At 36.4% G+C, this 22,179-nt stretch overlaps 1 protein-coding gene across 11 annotated transcripts in view; it reads left to right on the plus strand.

Annotated features, from left to right (window-relative positions):
- The window catches only part of LOC135213169 (rho GTPase-activating protein 100F-like), a 341,178-nt gene that overhangs the window by 244,047 nt on the left and 74,952 nt on the right, over positions 1-22,179 (plus strand). For 9 of the 11 annotated variants that reach the window (XM_064247116.1, XM_064247117.1, XM_064247118.1 and 6 more), the window contains 2 exons: positions 8,889-9,071; positions 10,182-11,655. In XM_064247116.1, the coding sequence (XP_064103186.1) occupies positions 8,889-9,071; positions 10,182-11,655 (1,657 nt within the window). The remainder of the gene's footprint in view (positions 1-8,888; positions 9,072-10,181; positions 11,656-22,179) is intronic. The other 2 variants (XM_064247119.1, XM_064247125.1) reach the window with 1 other exon arrangement.

Consider the following 22,179-nt stretch of genomic DNA (forward strand, 5'->3'; position numbering starts at 1 on the left):
TCTCTCGAGCATTTTAATGTGCGTACCTGGCTTTGCCGTCTCACAGACGCTTTGTAGAAATGATGAACTCTGTTATTCAGTTAGTTCTTGTTACCATTGGCCTTCATGATTTGGAATTCTCTGCCTTTTCTTATGTTTCCTGAATAGACTAGTGAAGTGCCTCAGTGGCGTGGTCGGTTTGGTTTTAGCCTGCCACCAATTCTTGGGCATTCCATTGAGGGGTCACAGATTATATTTCTGGTGATAGAAGTTCACTCTCAACGTGGTTCGGAAGTCACGTGAAACCGTTGGTCCCATTGCTGAATAATCTCTGGTTCCATGCAACGTAAAAACACCATACAAACAAACAAACAAACAAACAAACAAACAAACAGAATCGGCTAGTATAGAGGGTAAAGTTGTAGCTAATTTACGGGTTTGATAAGTAAGAAAAAATTTAAATTTGTTTTTCTGTCATATTATTTGTTTTCTAGTGTAAATTCTATGGTTAAACTTGCGATCTGGTGACTGATTTTTCCCTTATTTTTTTATTTATTTTTTTTTTTTAAGGCAAGAAACGAGTTAACTTTACCAAGATATTATCTTACTATAATGGTCGTTATGTCTGTCCATCTGTCATTCAATTACGGCCAAACGGCTGGTCCGATGGGCATGAAACTAGGCAGGGTTATAGTGGGGACCACTTAGATGGTTTATAAAGGGGTTTCATCCTACCCCCCCCCCCCCCCCCCGCCCCCCCCCCCCCCCCCCCCCCCCCCCCCAGCCGCGTCGAAGGGGCTTGAAAACGGATTCCTTGAAACGGGGCTGGTTCCGCCCGTAGACTTAGTTGCTTTACGAATTTATCATACATAAGTTTTGTATTGTACATATGTTTGGTAGTATGTTAAATAGCTGACATTCTCGGTTAAACAGTTTTTTATGATTTCAGAAAGATATCTTTAAAGCAATTTTAAAACTTATATGATAGATATCAAAATAATCGAGATGATAGATATCAAAATAATCGGTTGAATGATGCGTTCAGCTCTCAGATTCACCTAGAATCACCATATCCTTCTGTATGAACACTCACAATTCACATTCTCCCACAATCGCCAGTATTAACAATCACAATTCACATTCTCCCACAATCGCCAGTATTAACAATCACAATTCACATTCTCCCACAATTGCCAGTATTAACAATCACAATTCACATTCACCCACAATCGCCAGTATTAACAATCACAATTCTCATTCTCCCACAATTGCCAGTATTAACAATCACAATTCACATTCGCCCACAATCGCCAATATCAACAATCACAATTCGCATTCGCCTACAATCGCCAGTATTAACAATCACAATTCACTTTGGCCCACAATCGCCAGTATTAACAATCACAATTCACATTCGCCCACAATCACCACAATCTCATTTATGAACAGTGAGCAGTACTACTTCACACATTCTTAGAGAACTCAGACCAAGTCATCAAGAACAGAGGTGACTAATGACCAAAGTTCGGAGCTCAAAAGTTTAGGATACGCATATAATTTCTTGTGTAAAGTTTCCGGGTTCTGAACACAGGCGAGAAAATACGTATTGTGTGTTGTCTGTGGAGGGGAAAAATGAAACTTTGATAAAAACGCCGGGTTTCATCTTAAATTCCTTCCAAAGGGTCTTGTATGAACTCTGACATAGTTTTTTGAGAGTAGGTCAGCATTGTTTTGGAGTTTCGCGCCGTTTTGGTAGAAAATCATTTGCATATATTTCTCATATAACGCAGAAATATATATATATATATATATATATATATATATATATATATATATATATATATATATATATATATATATATATATATATTCTGCGCTATATGAGAATAATATATATATATATTATATATAATATATATGTAATATATATTTATATATATATTCTGCGCTTATATGAGAATATATATATATAGTATATATATATATATATATTATATATATATATATATATATATATATTTATATATATATTCTGCGCTTATATGAGAAATATATGCAAATGATTTCTAACCAAAAACGGCGCGAAAAACTCCAAAACAATGCCTGACCTACTCAAAAAAACAAAAACTATGTCAGAGTCATACAAGACCCTTTGGAAGGAATTTAAGATGAAACCGGCGTTTTTGTTTTATCAAAGTTTCATTTTTTTTCCCTCCACAGACAAACACACAATACGTATTTTCTCGCCTGTGTTCAGAACCCGGAAACTATATATATATATATATATATATATATATATATATATATATATATATATATATATATATATATATATATATATATATACATAGTTTTTTGAGATTAGGTCAGGCAGTTGTTTCGGAGTTTCGCGCTTTTTTGGTTTTGGTAGAAAAATCATTTGCATATAGTTTCTCATTCCTCATATAAGCGCAGAATATATATATATATATACTATATAATATATACTAAATATATATATATATATACATATATATATATATATAATACATAGTTTTTTGAGAGTAGGTCCAGCAGTTAATTTTGAAGTTTCACGTCGGGTTTAATAGCCAAACCATTTACATTATTTATTTCACATATAAGCCACCAGGAGTATGTATATATATAATATATATATATAGATACTAGTATAATATATATATATATATATATATATATAATATATGATATACAGATAGATATATATATATATATATATATTATAATATATATATATATATACGATATATATATGTATATATATAATATTATATGTGTAGAATATAAATATATATATATCATATATATATTAATATATATATATATATATATATATTATAGAATATAATATATGTATATACCATATATATAGACATATATCTATATATATATATATATATATATATATATAGATATATATATGTATATATATACATATTTATATGTATAAATATAGAAATATATATATATATTATATATATATATATGTGTGTGTGTGTGTGTGTGTGTGTGTGTGTGTGTGTATGTATGATATGATTGTGTTTGTAAGTGAATTATGTTCATAGACACGAGAAGCTATTGTGAAGCCATTTAAAGCCCTTTCTATAAATATGAAAATTCTTAAAAAAAAAGAAAAAAAAAAAAAAAACATTCCCCCTGACACTCTTGCAACATCTGGCAACTGTGTCCGCGCTTGGTGGAAATACTTCTGTCAACTTAAGGAAATAACATGCTTGCGTTTATCCTCGTCTTCTGGGAGAAGGGAAAATAGTCGCCGGGTTCCTGTTTTGAAAGGACTGAAGGACCCTGGCTGTCTCCGACGCCCACCCCCTGCAGTGTTGGGCGTCAAGAAAGAGAGCGTCCCACAAATGCCCCCACCATCCATGTAGAGAGACCCAGTATTATATATATATATATATATATATATATATAATATATATATATATATATATATATACATATACATATATATATTATCTATATCGGAAGTCCCCATGGTTGCTTAGCCAACTTTTCACTTTATAATCTGGTTTATCGTTCCCTGCTTCCTCTTGGTAAGATCTCTTTGAATTAGTCTATTTTTGACTGTCAATTGGTGCTTTGAATTGGTTTAAAGAGAGGCACATGACGTTATTTGATGATGCACAGGAAGGCGGAGAATTATTATTATTGTTTAACAAAATGGTATGCAGGATTTATGAAACTCAGTTGGACGACCTCAAGTCGTTCATAAAGTTTTTAATTTGTAGTTGTTGATTTTCATTTTTTTATGTAATTCCTTCCTAAAACTCAAAAGTTTTTTTTATGTAATTCCTTCCTAAAACTCAAAAGTTTTTGCAATGTCATTCCTTCCTAAAACTCAAAAGTTTTTTTTTTGTGTAATTCCTTCCTAAAACTCAAAAGTTTTTTTGTTATGTAATTCCTTCCTAAAACAAGTTTTTTTTATGTAATTACTTCCTAAAACTCAAAAGTTTTTTTATGTACTTCCTTCCTAAAACTTAAAAGTGTTTTTTTATGTATCCCTTCCAAAATAAAAGAAAACTCAAAAGTTTTTTTATGTACTTCCTTCCTAAAACTTAAAAGTGTTTTTTTTATGTAATTCCTTCCTAAAACTCAAAAGTTTTTTTATGTACTTCCTTCCTAAAACTTCAAAGTGTTTTTTTTATGTAATTCCTTCCTAAAACTCAAAAGGGCTTGTTCGCCATTATAACTGAGAGCCAAAATATTTAAGAATAGTCTCTGGCAGCAACTTGCCTTAGTTTAGAAAAGGAGGTGGGTCGCTTATCTATAGATATCCATCACCTTCAATTTCTTATTAACACCAAATTCCAAATTTCCTTCCTTGTGTACTTATTCTTCAGTTAATTCATGTATCATGCAAAACGTTTTTCATATGTTTACAATTTCGTCAACTCACAGAGAGGCTGTTTCGACTGGGCCAGCTTATAATATCACAAAATGGAAAATATTTTACAAACGCCAGGGTGACAGTGTGAAATTTATCTTACAAAAATGACACCTCCGTGTAATTTAGAAAAGTGACACCTCAGTGTAATTTAGAAAAATGACACCTCACTGTAATTTAGAGAAATGACACCTCAGTGTAATTTAGAAAAATGACACCGGTGTAATTTAGAAAAATGACACCTCGGTGTAATTTAGAAACATGACACCTCAGTGTAATTTAGAACATGCACGACGTTCAAACTAGGTGAAACAATCAACAGTATACGAAATTGCCTGTAATTTGGACTTTACATTAAGGAACCACCATATATAATAAAGTGGATAGTAGACATTTTTGTCTCAAAGAAGGAAAAGCTTGCTTACACACTTCTCCCCCTCAAACCAATTCCATTTCAGTTTTCGTTTTTGCCTGAAAACATTCTACCCAGTACATTTGGTAGTTTACCTGTCCCCGATACGTTATTTCAGGTGATGAATACTCGGGTGAATGAGGACTATTTCTCACTGTACTCAGGGAGGAATACATATTTTTGACTTGAGTAGGTGTGAGTAAATGGGACGGAAATGCTCTAAATGTTTTTATGCTATTTCGCAAAACCCACATGAGTATTAGGCTCTATTAGGCGTTATAAGAATTTTTTTTTATATATCGGTGACACGTCAACGTAGATGCTCCAAGGATGTCTGATATTTATTTTGGCATTTTTTCATTCTCACCTTCCCTGAACACACACACGCACACACACACAGACACACACACACACACACACATATATATATATATATATATATATATATATATATATATATATATATATATATATATATATATATATATATATATATATATATCGTTCGAGCTACAAATGTCCTTTAATATCTAATTCGCTCTACCTCGAATTGATATATTTCCATACCGAAGGGGAATTTTTTAGTTGATAATAATATCGTCCCCTCATGGGATCGAACCACCGTCCAGTGGACGAGAACGAAATCAGATAACGTCACTGTCCGTTCTGATTTCGTTCTCGTTCACTGGACGAATGGTTCGATCCCATGAGGGGACGAAATTATTATCAACTAAAAAATTCCCTTTCGGTACGAAAAATTTATCAATTCCGAGGTAGAGCGAATTAGATATTAAAGGGCATTTGTTAGAACGAATGATTTATCATGAATCACGGTGATGTGATAATTATTCATTTATATATATATATATATATATATATATATATATATATATATATATATATATATATATATAACATATATATATTGATAAACGACCAAGATCAGGGCTTTCAGTATGTAAATTTTCATTATGTCTTTTTTAAGCATAATATCCGAATGAATAATATTATTGCTTTCATCCAAGCCATTTTTGAATTATATATGATTGACACTTATTAGCCCTGAGAATTTTTTTCCTAACGTTAAGGTATGAAAAAAACATTGCTCTCATATTTTTTTTTGGAAAAAAGCTCCTCGTGCGTTAAGTACTCAAAAAAAAAAAAAAAAATCTTAAACTTTCATTTACATTAGCCAATAGCTTTTCTCCTTTATGTTCTGAGAAAACTTTATTTTTTAGTTTCTGTTTCTTTGAAAAAAATATTTTTAGTTTCTATGCTTCTTTAAAAAAAATTCTTGTGACTAACTACCACATTGAAAATAAACTACTCCTTATTTATAATATATGCAATGAAAAAATGTATATTTATCTCACTAAGACAGTTTTACTTGATTTTTCTTGATTTTTCATTTTCCCCTCGCTTTCCCATCCTCCCCACAGTTCCCCATCCCCCCACAATATACCCCCACCCCAGGTACCTCCTCCCCCATGCAAAAATCCACCACCTGCTTCCAGTGGGCATAATGAAGAGTCAAAAAGGACTGATTAAGAACCTCCTTTTGTGATTTCCTGCATTTGCAATCACCGTGTTTGTGTGCAACGGTAATTTGGGGGAAGTGAGAATTCTAAAAAAGGGGGAGGGAGCCGAGAAATAAATGAAATGAGGAGGAGGAGGAGGAGGAGGAGGAGGAGGAGGAGGAGGAGGAGGAGGAGGAGGAGGAGGAGGAGGAGGAGGAGGAGGAGGAGGAGAAAAATTACGGTTGGAAAGAAGAATAGGTCTTACCCCCACAGTCTTGCTCACAATGGCACCAGACGAGATTATTCTCTTTCGTCTTCTTCTTCTTCTTCTCCCTCTTCTTCTTCTTCTTCTTTGGAAGGGGATGAAGGAATCCTGATCACGTCAGTCTGAAGGGATGTGAAGAACGTGGCTTTTTTATATTATTAAGTATTTTTTTAATGAATTGTCTTTGTTTTGATTTCCTCCATTTCATATATTTGTTTTTGGGACCGTAGAGGAATCATTGCTCTCTCTCTCTCTCTCTCTCTCTCTGTCTCTCTCTCTCTCTCATCTCTCTCTCTCTCTCTCCTCTTCTCAACATCAATATTCAACTTGAGTGGAGATTTGTGGAATGAAAAAGTACGGTAAAGATACAAAGGGATATCAAAAGGGTCTCTCTCATTCTCTCTCTCTCTCTCTCTCTCTCTCTCTCTCTCTCTCTCTCTCTCTCTCTCTCTTCAAAATATGTATATTTATAAATTATATATATTTGTATATTAAAAATATATATAAATATTATATACATATATATATTATATATATATATATATATATATATATATATATAATATAAGTAAACTTTCTTAATTTACCACAGACAAATGCTCTCTCTCTCTCTCCTCTCTCTCTCATCTCTCTCTCTCTCTCTCTCTCTCTCTCTCTCTCTCTCTCTAAATATGTATATATATAAAATACATATATATGTTCATAAGTAAACTTTCAATTAATTTCCACAGCAGATGCTCTCTCTCTCTCTCTCCTCTCTCTCTCTCTCTCTCTCCTCTCTCTTCCTCTCTCAAAATGTAAGTATACATAAATCATATGTGTGTGTGTGTGTGTTTGTGTGTGTGTGTGTGCATTAATATATAAATACATATGATTTATATATACTTACATATTCTGAGAGAGAGAGAGAGAGAGAGAGAGAGCGAGAATATGTTCTGAGGTAAATGAAGAAAAAATTTACGTATATGTATATATATATACTATTATATAATTATATTATATAATATATATAATAATATATTATTATATATATATTATATATATGATACACACACAAGTACATATAATTTATATATATATATTATATAGTATATATATTATATATATAATATATATAGTATATATACACTGAAATGGACCAAATCGCAAAACATGACACAAATCTCCAGAGAGCCCTAGTGACGTCACAGTCCGTTTAACGACCATCCGAAGTCGAGAGTATTATTCGACAACAATTCACATCGAGAAACCTACTAATTATTATCAAAACAAGCGCGACCTTTACTGTCGAATGCGATGACCTTTGCTTTGACGCTCCTCTGCGGCGACCTTGAATTAGGCGACGTAATTAGCGAGGCTTCATTATTTTTTTTTTATTCTCACGTCGTTAATGAACACCACAACACAATGAGGGATCTCTCTCTCTCTCTCTCTCTCTCTCTCTCTCTCTCTCTCTCTCTCTCTCTCTCTCTCTTGAAACATGGATATTCAGCTTGAGTGGAGATCTGTGAAAATGAAAGCATGGGAAAGACTCTCTCTCTCTCTCTCTCTCTCTCTCTCTCTCTCTCTCTCTCTCTCACACACACACACACACACACCAAGCTTTAAACCACTGGAAAGTCATGGGAGGTGGAATCTCTCTCTCTTCTCTCTCTCTCTCTCTCTCTCTCTCTGGAATTTTTAGGACTTCAAAACCGGCTGGGAGCATTGACCTGGGTGCCATTGTCTATAAGAGGTCAAAGGTCGCTTAATTGAATTTTGGGGTATACAGCCCCTGTTAGAATAAGCCTTCTCTCCTTTTCTTACTTCTTCGTTTATCATCTCATTATTCATGCATACATTTATTTGGATTCCGGTTGTTTACTTTGATTTATTTGTTGTTTATTTCTTTGGTAGGTTTTTCCATTATTTTTTTTTTCTCGCGTATTGATGTCCTACTCTGTAAGAATAATGGTTCGGAAAATTATAAACTTTTGATCGGTCTCATTAATAATAATAATAATAATAATAATAATAATAATAATAATAATAATAATAATAATAATAATAATAATAAAGTCCTTAGTAAAACACGAATTTCTACTTGGTTTCAGTGGTAACAACAAAAGCTAATAATAATATTAATAATAATGAAATGTCTCAGTAAAACAATAATTTCTACTTGATTTCAGTGGTAACAACAAAATCAGTAATAATAATAATAATAATAATAATAATAATAATAATAATAATAATAATAATAATAATAATAATTTAATCACCATCTCTCTCTACCTCCTCCTCCTCCTTCAGGTAAGCGGGATAAGCACCGAAATCTTCCGTCAGATCGAGACCGTGGAGAATGACCACGACGCCTCAACGGCAGCCGCCCTCGAGGCGGTCGAGCGGCGCGGGGAGATGGTCGTCCGCCTGCTTGATCCTCGCACCCTGAGTCGTCAGGCGTACGACCAGGCCAAGCGCTTCCTGGTGGCCCAGGTGGGTGTTTGTTGGGGGTGGTTTTTAATAGTTCGTTTTTCAGCTTTTATTATTTTTTTTCTAATTGTCGACTGGTTTTGTTCTCTCTCTCTCTCTCTCTCTCTCTCTCTCTCTCTCTCTCTCTCTCTCTCTCTCTCTTGTGGGTGGTTTGTAAAATTCCCTTTTTCATTTTTTAAAACTGCAGAATAGTAACCAGTGTGTGTTGTTCGTCTGCTTCCTTGTACGTTCGTCTGCCTGCTTATTTATTGTATGTCTCTCTCTCTCTCTCTCTCTCTCTCTCTCTCTCTCTCTCTCTCTCTCTCTCTCCTTTTCTTCTTTCAGTCTGCTTGTTCATACGTCCTTCTTTACTGTTTATAGAGTGAGCTTCTCTCTCTCTCTCTCTGTGCACGTCTTTCTTCCTCCCTGTCTGTCTACTTGTCCATCTGTTTCTCGATATTGTTTACTTAGCGTTTCTTTTTTTTGTTTGTCGAGGACCGCCCAATTGACCGAACTTCGAGTCTAGAATTTTTCCTCTGAACAATTTTATTTTATTTTTTTTATTGGATTTGTCTTCTGGCATCGGTATTTCATTGTTTGTCGTCTCCTGTTGTTTTATTTGAACTGGAAGTCTTATTGTAAAGTTTTGCGTTTTTCGTTGTCGTTGAGTTTGGTGTTTTTTCATCTATTTTTTGTGTTGTTAATTCGTTGATTATTGACATTGTTGCTATGCTGTGTGGATTCGTTCGTCAGAATTCTGCATTTATCGTCTTTGAATAATGTTTTATTCTTTAATGTTAAAGTTAACTTCTTTTTGTAGATTACGAACATTCAAGTATTAAGATATTCTCATTTTTGCTGTGCTGTTGTAGTTTTGTTTATTTATTTATTAATTATATTTATTTCTTTGTCTGTCATAATCCTTAACTTGTCGTCCATGAATCTTTTTATTCTTTATACTTAAAGTCAAGTTATTTATTGATTTTTATTTTTAGGTTTGCCATCATTAAAATATTAAAATATTTCATATTTGCATAACGCATTCCATTGAACATCTCACAACTAGCAACAACTTACTTCCCTGCTGCCTCTCATCTTGGTGTCTAATGATTTGGTCGACAATGCCCTTTGCAGAACGTCAAATTCAGCGTGCAGATGGTGGAGATCGTGAAGCGCCCCGGCCAGACTCTGGGCCTCTACATCCGGGAGGGCAACGGAGCCGACCGCTCGGACGGCGTCTTCATCTCCCGCATCGCCCTCGAGTCCCCCGTCTACAACTCGGGCTGCCTGAGGGTCGGGGACGAGATCCTGGCCGTGAACCTCGTGGACGTGACCCGCATGGGGCTGGACGACGTGGTCATCATCATGAGCATCCCCCGTCGCCTCCTGCTGACCACCAGGTCCCGGCGGGGCGGCCGAGGGGCGCCCCCCTCCCCGCAGCCCAGCCGGCACGAGCCGAAGCCCCCGCCCGTGGTGGTGATCAAAAAGGAGTACGAGGAAGAGCCCCTGGAAGACTCCAACAGCAACGACGACACCCTTCGCCTGGGTGCTATGGGCGGCGGCCGCCCTCCCCCGCCACCTTCGAGGCCTCCGCCGGGAGTGCCCCCATCTCAGGAATCTAGATTCAGCACACTGCCTCGGTACCGCCCGCCGGAGAACATGTCTGCCCTCAGGCACGAGGAGCCGCTCATCTACTACGGCACGAGAGGCATCCCGGGCAAGGGCCCCTACGGCGTCCCTCAGGTCCCGCCCGGGGCGCCTCCCGGGTTGCAGATGGGTCCTCACGCCACCCATCCAGGCTACCAGCCCAGAAGTGCCCGCCAAGCGGGACCCCCGGGGGGACCCATGCCCCCCTACGGGGCCCCCCCAAGGCCTCCCCAAGGTCCGGACTTGGACCGGTACTACCAGCCCCCGCCCCCCGTCATCACCGAACAGCCCAGACCCCAACAGCAGCAGCACTTCACGCCCTACGAGCGATCCTACCCCAAAACGCTCGAGTCCTTAGCCGAACGCGTGCACGCCTTCTACGGACCTCCGCCGGACGAGCTGCTGGCCGGCGCCCACCTCCGGGGGCCGGACGTGACCTCCTACGGGACCCTGGGGCGAGCCAGCGTCGGCCGACCTCGCCTGGCGAGGACCCTCAGCGACCAGCGGCTTCCGGCCACCGAGCGCGAGAGCCTGAGCGACTACGAAGGCAGCGGGCCCTCGGCGCGGCGCCTGAAGGCCGCCACCCTGCAGTACCCTTCGGGTGCCCAGGTCACCGACCGCACAACCCTAGAGCGCTACCAGGAAACCATGAGACGACTCAGCGCCCTGCGACAGAGGACGCGCTCCGTCGACTACGCCAGCGACACCGAAGTGACGTTACCCAGGTCGTCCCTCCTGGCCAGGGCCCGCGGTGCCCACCACGCCGGGGCCCCGCCGGGCATGGGGGCGACGCGCTCCAACTCCCTGCCCAGACACTCCTCCAGGCATCGCGGGGTGAGGTTCGAGTCCCGGGGAGGACCCGCCGCCGCCAGCGAAGACGAGAGCGACGGGGCCGTCAGCGCTCCGGAGATGCCCACAGGAACCGAGAGAGGTAAGCCACAGCCCTCTCTCTTCACGCACGGTAAGCACGCCCCCTCTTTGCTTTGCACCCCCCCCCCCCCCCTCCTCCTTCCTTCCCCCCCTTCATGGCTGTGAATACCACACTGACTGATATTTCTAACAACTTGCACGTTTAATATTTATTTTTTCCAGCTTTAAATATTTATACTTTAAATTCTTCTAAAAAAAAAAAAAGCTTCGCCGAGCAATTAAATCCTATTCGAGGTTTATTAACTTCCTCTGTCATTGAGAGTAATTCACTTTGTTTTATCAATTTCTGAACTTTAGGTAAGAATTTTTAAAACGAAAATTTTTAAAAAATGATTTAATGTGCTTTTTCTGCACCACCAGCGACTAGGCTTGAAGTAGACTAAAGTTGAAAGTTATAACCAAAGCGTTAATATGAATTCGTCTCTAAGGGAAACAGAATTCAAAACGAGACTCAACATACAGTTGTAAAAGATAGTGTCCTAAGGCAGTTAACGTTATAATAGAGAAATATAGTATCAAGATTAACAGTATTCTAATTAGTTAATTTTTACATAGACTGTTTTTCGCTCATCTTATGCTTCTAAACGAGGGTTATTTTCATTTTAACATAATCAAGTTTTTTCATAATTATTGCATTCGTGAAATGCATTCCTTAACTTTAAAATATCATTTATCAAAAGTGATGTTGAATTCACGATTCTCTCAAGTAAATTCAGTTTATTTAAGGATCTTATGATCATCAGCCACTTCACGGTGCTAATTAAAAACAGTGGGTTTTCCACGCCGTCGGCCTCTGCATCGACATCTTGTATTAAACCAAGGGAAAATAGGGTTCGAATATATTGAGAATTAATTTCCTTAAAAAAAATTTTTTTTAATCTTTTATGCTATAAGGCTATAATGCTTTCATCATTATTGATGACGTGTGCAAATTAAACTCTTATTTCGTCTGCCGTCAATTTCATGTTTTTTTTGTATATTTTATTTAATAGCATTTATAATTATTATTCTAAATTAAGCATTCCATGAAAGAAGTTCATTACAATAAACGGTACTTTGATAAACATACGTAATAACATTCATACATTTAATTGTGGGGTTCTTTAAGCCTAGTTTGGTCAAACAGGTAGGTCATACTGGTAATTATATTCATATGTATTTTTTGTGTGTGCGTGATTACATTTCACTTCAGTTTCACTTACATATTCTACGTCAAGTAAGATAATGGCGTGTTTCGTACTCTGATTAAGTCTCGGTCTTAATTTTATCTGAATATTCTGCAAATAAAAGTCATAATTCGCGAAGTATTGTATTAAGTCAAAACACGATACTCATTGGTGATGGATGATAACAGTTAACTGCTTTGAATTTTAAGCTGACCGAATTCGGAACGTGCTAGTGATATTGATAACAAATGCTCTATTAGATTCAAGATATATGACGCTTAGTATTTATATTTGGACTTGCTACTTTATTAGTTATGTATCTTAGAACTTAGAGCTGCTTATTGGACCTCCGGGCTTACCACGAAGAGTCAAGAACCAGTTATTTTAGAGGCCTTCAACTTAGTCATCTTTTATCTTCCTCCTCCTGCTCCTCCTCCTGCTCCTTCTCCTCCTCCTCCTCCTCCTCCTCCTCCTCCTTCTCCTGCTCCTGCTTTTCCTGCTCCTCCTGCTCCTGCTCCTGCTCCTCTTCCTCATCCTCCTCCTCCTCCTCCTGCTGCTCCTGCTCCTGCTCCTGCTCCTCCTCCTCCTCCTCTTCCTCCTCCTCCTCCTCCTCCTCCTCCTCCTCCTCCTCCTCCTCCTCCTCCAAAAATAAGGGACCTATTTTCAAATTCTCACTTACAGTACATTCAGGTCGACGAAGCTCCGCGGTCTGACAGAATATATATTCCCCTCTCGCTCTTGATCGATATGATGCCTTCATTTATTTACGATCAACAATGAAGGGCAGCGGGGTCGTGGGAATGACTGAATTTGACTTCTCTGGTGAGGGGGTGGGTGGTAGAAGGTGAAGGGATTCGTTGCTTTCAGAGTCTCTTAATTTAGTGTTTTGAAGTATGCGACTCTGATTTTAATCAGGGTAGCGAGGTTTGAGGTAGATACTGTTTCTTGTCTTGGTATGGCATTCATAAGGAAATGTGACATTTTAGTACTTCTTATAATTACCTTTGTCAGTCTCATCTAGAAATCACAGTTGATTCTTAACCTACTACCTATATAAAGTATATTTTTAGAACTTCCTAAAAATAACATTTTAAGAATCATCTTGAATTCACACTGCGATCTTTGCTTAATATTTAAAAAGGGATTTTTTGGGGTACTTAAAATAACATTTTAAACAGCGAAACTCAACATATCAGTATGATTCATTTTTTAATTTCTGATGAGGCATATTACAAATAATCTTTTCGGTATCATCTTGAATTCACAGTAGATTCTTTGTGTCCGAAAATCGTATTCAATCAGCCATTTCATAATGTTTTGACGAACTTTCAAATGTTGCATTTCGTTTAACGAGTGGTCGAGAGCAGAATTCGTGTTTTGCTTTCTTTTATCTTATCTCATTTCTCTGACAGTACAACAACGCTTTCTTCAAGTCATTCTCTCTTACAATCATCGTTTTATGAAGTGTTTTCTTATCATTTTTATTTATTTATTCTTTGGGGAAGGAAAAGCGGTAACTGGGTGAAATGGTCAGGTAAATTCGGTTACTGAATTGTTATAGGGCTGAAAATGCCACTTTAATTAAGGCTGTAGTTGCCTGATTAAAGTGTAGATTAGAGAGAGAGAGAGAGAGAGAGAGAGAGAGAGAGAGAGAATCTTTAACGTTACCCAAAATATTAAGAGAGAGCGTGAGAGACAGAGAAAGAGAGTTCTTAAAGTTACCCAAAATACTGAGAGAGAGAGAGAGAGAGAGAGAGAGAGAGAGAGAGAGAGAGAGAGAGAGAGAGAGAGAGATCGTATTATTATTGATTGTGAATGCTAACATTCCCTGCAAAAGGAAGCATTTGAAACTATAACAAGATGTGTATAATTTTCTGTTCTTTCGCCCAAGATATTAGTAATACTAATGTCGTGGAAATTATGTTTTATTAGTTTCTACTTAATTGTCTGTGTTCTTAGATTCATTGACCATTTTTTTATGTTGGTTATAGATAATCATATAATCACAAACGCTACTTATGTGAAGATCAGCTTAGATGTTATACAGGTTCACTGAATCCTCTTTAATCTGATCTTGTGCAGTTCACAGATTGACAGGAATTTGTAAAGGCTGTTTTAAAGTTACTATTGGGTGGTTGTCCCAGTAAATTGAAGATTGTTCTAAAACTCTCTCAAATACTTTTCTGAAAGTTGTAACAGCGAGTGTTTCTTGATTTCATTTCATTGGTGGAGCTCAGATCCACCAAGTTCTAGCTCACCAAGTTCTTACTAAGTTTAGATATAATATATATCTATATATATATATATATATATATATATATATATATATATATATATATATATATATATATATAGTAGTAATAGTAAGAATAGTAAAGGAAATATCCATATATATATATATGTGTGTGTGTGTGTGTGTGTGTGTGTGTGTGTGTGTATGTATGTAGGTATGTGTGTGTAAACCTATTCATATGCATATGAAGACTCATATGTTCAAATCATACATTTAACGTCACGCAACAATATTAATTTCACAATTGAATTTGATTCTTACGACAGGAAACTTAAAAGAAAGCTTTCTTGCTCACTTTAGCCAGATTCCCATTCTCACGTCCCTGTGTTAAAAAAGAAACGAGTACAGTCAGGAAATCGTCGTGGTTTTTTTTAATACTATGTAATCTCTCTCTCTCTCTCTCTCTCTCTGCTCTCTGTGTGTGTGTGTGTGTGTGTGTGTGTGTGTGTCTGTCCTCTGGCACTAATGATCATCCCGCCCCAAAATAATTTTTCTTACATTTATCTCCATCTCATTTAGTAAGACTCTCTCTCTCTCTCTCTCTCTCTCTCTCTCTCTCTCTCTCTCTCTCTCTCTCTCTCTCTCTCTCTCTCTCTCTCATATATCCCCACTCTTATTTCCCGGGGAATAAATGTATGCAGTCCCATGCCTCCGTTTCGTGAATGTAAATATAAGAGGGATTTGCCAAATCAGACTCCCAGCGCCAGAAACAGCGCCATCTTGGAACTCGCAAATATACTTCTTCCATCTCTTTTCATGTGGCTGCTCCCCCCTCCCTCGCTCCCTCCATCCATCCATCCATCCCTCCCTTCTCCCTTCTCCCTGCTTCGCTATTCTTAGCTCTTATTTCGGGGACGCCATTCTCTCTCTCTCTCACTCTCTCTCTCTCTCTCTCTCTCTCTCTCTCTCTCTCTCGTTCCCCTTCCCCCTAAGACATAGAGTTGGAAGTGGCATTGTTATTCCGGCGGGCGTCGGCGATATTACGAAGGATAGAGGTACGGAAGGTGTGTTCCTCAGGAAGGGGTTTTATTTTATTTTTTTTTTTTATTTTTTTTTTCTTAATCTGGCGTTTATCAACATCCGTCCCTGAGAGAGAGACCTTTCCTTTTTTTATGCTTTGGATATTTCTTTTACTGTTATTATTATTATTATTATTATTATTATATTATTGCTATTATTATTATTATTATTATTATTATTATTATTATTATTAGTAACAACAATTGGTTTCCTATAATAATAATATGAAAAATTGATGATGATGGATGATGATGATGATTATTATTATTAATAGTAACAGCACTTGGGTTTCTATGATAATAATAATAATAATAATAATAATAATAATAATAATAATAATAATAATAATAATAATAATAATAACTGGGTTGCTGTTTTTGCAAATACATTTTGCAGTAATGTCAATCATACCTGTTTTTTTTCAAATTGCATTTTGCTAATTGATGAGTTTCTCCCGTTTAATTTACTTAGGTTTTGAATACCTATGTTTTCGTCATTTTCGTTTTCCGAGATTATAAATAAAAAAAATGGAAGTTGAGTTTTGTCTGTTTTGAACGAAAGGAATGAGGCCAATTTCTTTCTGAATTGATTTTAATATTTTCCGCCGTTGGGTTTTAATTTATTAGACCTCATAGACACAAACAGATCCCATGTGTATAAATATACACGTGTGTGTGTGTGTGTGTGTACTTGTGTGTTTGTGTGTAGACTTAATTCACAGACGTTCTTTCTGTCGATCGGGTGTCTTCAAGAAATGGGAGAGTTCCTATATCTGTCTTAATTCTTTAGACGAAACTTAAGAGTATCTAAAATTCTGTGTTGATGATGATGTGTTTAGAGTTTTGCGTTTTTGTATACATACATGCATACATATTACTGACTGGAGAGAGAGAGAGAGAGAGAGAGAGAGAGAGAGAGAGAGAGAGAGAGAGAGAGAGAGAGAGATAGCATTCGGAAAATAAATCTTATTGACTTTTTTTAATATAAAATTAAATCGAGAAGGTATATAAGATTTTAATACAGTTGTCATCTTAATTTATGCGACCAATATTATCAGTTGCTGAGTTTTCCCCCTAGACAGGACTTGGTTGAAAACTCAGAAACCCCGTAATGTATCCTCTTAACAACACTTTAAAAGCGCCTCAGTGGCGTGGTTGGTATGGTGTTGGCGTTCCACCTCGGTGGTCGTGGGTTCGATTCTCGGCCATTCCATTGAGGAGTGAGAGATGTGTATTTCTGGTGATAAAAGTTCATCACTCTCGACGTAGTTCGGAAGTCACGTAAAGCCGTTGGTTCCGTTGCTGAATAACCACTGGTTCCATGCAACGTAAAAGCACCATACAAACAAACAAACAAACAACACTTCAAAGGTGATGATTAATGTCTTCTAACAGAATTGCAGTTATTATACCTTAGATAGCCATAGTCATAACGATTTGCTTTCAAGTCTTCGAAAATGATGATTATATTTAGCTCTTTAGTTCGCTCTCTCAGTCTTTACGAGCCCATACGAGTTAACAGTCGCTAACTTATGCGTCTGTTAATCTTCACAAGTTTTTGGGCGATGAAGTAAAAGAAAAAATATTTTTCATTACATATTAGGTCAGATTTTACAGAAATAGCTCATAGCAAGACAGAACTCAAATACGCATGATTTTTCCAGTTAAAAATAGATAGGATGATTATGTAGGCTACAGTGTTATATAGTTATACAGTTTTTTTGAGTAGCAACGTTCCTGTAGCCTGTTTTCGTTTCTTTAAAATGGCGTTCCATCGATTTGTATATTGAAGCGTTGCGCTCAGAATTGAACCCCGACCGAGGTAGAATTGCTTATGCGCGTTCTGTGTGTGTGTGTTATTATTTTTTTTGGGGGGGTGGGGTAAAAGAAAAATTATACTTCATTTTTTCTGCCCCTCGATAATTTTATTCTCTTCAAGGGGAATAGACAAACTTAAAGACCCGTAAAAATGATGCCATTGCGAATATTTCTCTTTGGAGTAGAATGTTCTCTCTCTCTCTCTGTCTCTCTCTCTCACCTATATTGTAAATACTAGCGCATAAATATAAAATAAAAAAAACATTAATAATTACATTACAAGACAATCCACTGAAGACTCCCTCTCTCTCTCTCTCTCTCTCTCTCTCTCTTCTCAACTATATTTAAATATTAGAACATAATCATTATTATAAAATTAAAAAACATTAATATTTACATTACAAAACAATTAAACAATGGAGACTCTCTCTCCTCTCTCTCTCTCTCCTCTCTCGCTCTCTCTATCAACTATATTTAAAGACTAGAAAACACAATCAATTATTATTAAAATAAAAAATAACTAATAATACATGACAAAACCAATACAATGGAGACCTCTACTCTCTCTCTCTCTCTCTTCTCTCTCGCGCTCTCTTCTCTCTCTCTCTCTCTCCTCTTCAACTATATTTTAAATACTAGACACAATTATATTAAAAATAAAAAAATATAATAAATTACATTAAAAACAAACAATGGAGACTCTCTCGCCTCTCTCTCTCTCTCTTCTCTCTCTCTATCTCTCTCTCTCTCTCTCTCTCTAACTCTATTTAAATAACTAGAACATAATTATTATTATAAAATAAAAAAAAATCATAATAATTACATTACAAAACAATACAATGGAGACTCTCTCTCTCTCTCTCTCTCTCTCTCTCTCTCTCTCTCTCTCTCTCTCCTCTCTCTCTCTCTCTCTCTCTCTCCAAAGATATTGTAAATACTTTAGAACATAAAGCTTACTTATAATTGAAAAAACATTACAATGGAGACTCTCTCTCTCTCTGCTCTCTCTCTCTCTCAACTAATATTGTAAAACTAGAACAAATAATAATTATAAAATTTAAAAAAACGTTAATACTAACATGACAAAAACAATAACAATGAAGGAACCCCCCTCTCTCTCCTCTCCTAAATCTCTCCTCTCCTCTCTCTCCCTCTCTCTCTCCCTCTCCTCTCTTCACTATCAAATGTAAAACTAGTCACATAATCGCTATCGATAAAATTATAAAATAGAAAAATCATTAATAATTACATTGCAAACCAAGACCATGGAAACTCTCTCTCTCTCTCTCTCTCTCTCTCTCTCTCTCTCTCTCTCTCTCTCTCTCTCTCTCTCAGCTATATTGTAAATACTAGAACACAATCATAATTATAAAATTGAAAAAACATTAATTTTTACATTACAAAACAATACAATGGAGACTCTCTCTCTCTCTCTCTCTCTCTCTCTCTCTCTCTCTCTCTCAGCTATATTTAAATACTAGAACATATCATTATTATAAAATAAAAAAATAATTGATAATTACATTACAAAACAAGAACCATGGGAGATCTCTCTCTCTCTCTCTCTCTCTCTCTCTCTCTCTCTCTCTCTCTCTCTCTCTCTCTCAACTATATTTAAATACTAGAACATAATTATTATTATAAAATAAAAAAATAATTAATAATTACATTACAAAACAATACAATGGAGACTCTCTCTCTCTCTCTCTCCTCTCTCTCTTACTCTCAGTTTCTCTCTCTCTCTCTCTCTCTCAACTATATTGTCAAATACTAGAACATAATCATGATTATAAAATTTAAAAAACGCTAATATTTAAATTCACAAAAACAATACAATGGAGTCTCTCTCTCTCTCTCTTCTCTCTCTCTCTCTCTCTCTCTCTCTCTCTCCTCTCTCTCTCTCTCTCTCTGGTTGGAATTTGTAACGACCGGTCTCCGGTCAGTATATAATATATATATATATATATATATATATATATATATATATATATATATATATATATATATATATATATGTATGTATGTATGTATATATTCTTCTCCGGAAACGGATACCGTCTAAAGACATCTTACTCCTTATTGAATGAAAAAAAGGGCCAAAAACCTAAAATTCTAGATCAAAGGCCCGCCGAATCCTTCTACAGGACGCTTTTGGCCTATGGCTTTAATCTTCAATATCCGCGGGGCGTAGTATAGAGATGCAGGCGGTCTCGGTTGGTAGCACTGCTGGAGACGATGTCGTCGGTGTCATTTTTGTCCGTCGAAAAGGAATTGGCAGCCCTGTGTAGAACCAGGGTGTGTCGCCAGTGTTTGGAGTTGATAGAAAAGAATATTTTCCATTGAGTTTTGAGTTTTTGTGTGTTTTTTTAAGTGTTTTAAATGGCTTTCGTTTGGTTTTTATTTTGCGCTGATCGTCTCTCGTTAGATTATCACAGGGCGATATTCAGGATCTGCATGAAATTCCGGTATTATATGATTCGTTTCGTTGAATTTAATGGTAGTTTGTAAAGGGGTGCTTAAAAAGGTACGGAGAGAGAGAGAGAGAGAGAGAGAGAGAGAGAGAGAGAGAGAGAGAGAGAGAGAGAGAGTCTTTAACTTTACCCAAAATATTGAGAGAGAGCTTGAGAGACAGGGAAAGAGAGAGTCCTTAAAGTTACCTAAAATACTGAGAGAGAGAGAGAGAGAGAGAGAGAGAGAGAGAGAGAGAGAGAGAGAGAGAGAGAGAGAGAGAGAGATGGATCGTGGAGACCTATACATTGTTTAAAGATCTAGATTTATTTATTTGCTTATTTGGCTTAGAATAAAAACGAATATTTTATTCATTTTAGGAGAATAATTATGTACATATATTACAGAATTTAAAATGGCGCGGCATTAAAAAAAATTAAATTTTATTTCTTCCATGAAGAAACCTTTATTTTTCAAAAGATTCCTGAAAAAAAAAAAAAAAAAAACAAAAAAAAAAAAAATTTTGACGTCGTCGAATTTTCATTTCAATCTGTACCCTGATATACCATAGTTTACAGTAACAGTAATGTTATCGTGAGGTGTAAGGTTATGTTCTCAAAAGCACATTTTTTTAATTTAATTTTTTTTATCTTAATCACTATTTTCAGTGTTTTAGTGCTAGTAATACTAGTATCGTTGTTTTAGTACTACTAATACTAGTTTCGGTGTTTAAGAACTATTTACAAATTATTATTTTAATTTTGGTTCGTCGAGTGATTATCACTGCTTCATATTGTACTTAAATTTTAACAATTGTGTACAAACTACAGATTGATTGATTTACGGTAACTCTAACTAATTCAAACTGGCGTCACAAGATTTAGGTTATTAGTGCCTAGAAATTACAGCAATACAGCAACCTTTGTATTACATTTGGGGGTATAGCCCTTCCCCCCGACCCGTGAAGTTACCGTAATGGTTATCAGTGTGACATCAAAGATATATATTAAAAAATACCCCAGAAATGATAAAGCAGTATCGGCGTATACCCTCCAAGGTCTCATCTACTTTAAAAGAATCGTTGGGGTTAACCATAATAGAAAATATCCCTTCACTCACCGAAGATTGGTCTAAACTCTCAAAGAAAACGGAGGTTTTTATTTTCCTTGGTTATATGGGAGACTATTCCATTTCTGACGGTTTCTCTCTAGGCGTTGTATTCGGGTTTCTTGTATCGTTTTAATATATCGTTATATCGCTCGCATACCGTAGTTCAGACGTTTTATGTTTTATTAGGTATGTTTTTATAAGTTATTCATATAAAGCTGGTGTTATTTTTTTTAGTTAATTCCTCTAATAATGATAGAAATATGTTAAGTCATTTTAGTTATTTGTTAACAGTTCCGTAATACAGTATTTTAAATTCAGGATTTTTCTAATAATGTTAGTTTAAGTATTACTAAATAGACAGTTTAGCTTAATTATAGAGAGAGAGAGAGAGAGAGAGAGAGAGAGAGAGAGAGAGAGAGAGAGAATGGTTTCTCAGCAATGTCAAAATGCAGTGTTAAAAATTCGTGATTTTCTCGTATGATTTTGATACAGATACGATGGAAAAGAAAGTTGAGAGAGAGAGAGAGAGAGAGAGAGAGAGAGAGAGAGAGAGCTATAAATAGAAAGTTCCCGTCTCCACGTTTTGCCTTCTCTTGTGCCATTGCAATATACTTATCGATTATTGATTAGGTGCCTTCACTATGGCGTCCCATTTATCAGTGCAGTTCACCAAATCAGAGAAAATGAACAGTGGAATCTCG

This window comes from Macrobrachium nipponense, chromosome 42 (assembly GCF_015104395.2).
Source record: "Macrobrachium nipponense isolate FS-2020 chromosome 42, ASM1510439v2, whole genome shotgun sequence".
Lineage (NCBI taxonomy): Eukaryota > Metazoa > Arthropoda > Malacostraca > Decapoda > Palaemonidae > Macrobrachium > Macrobrachium nipponense.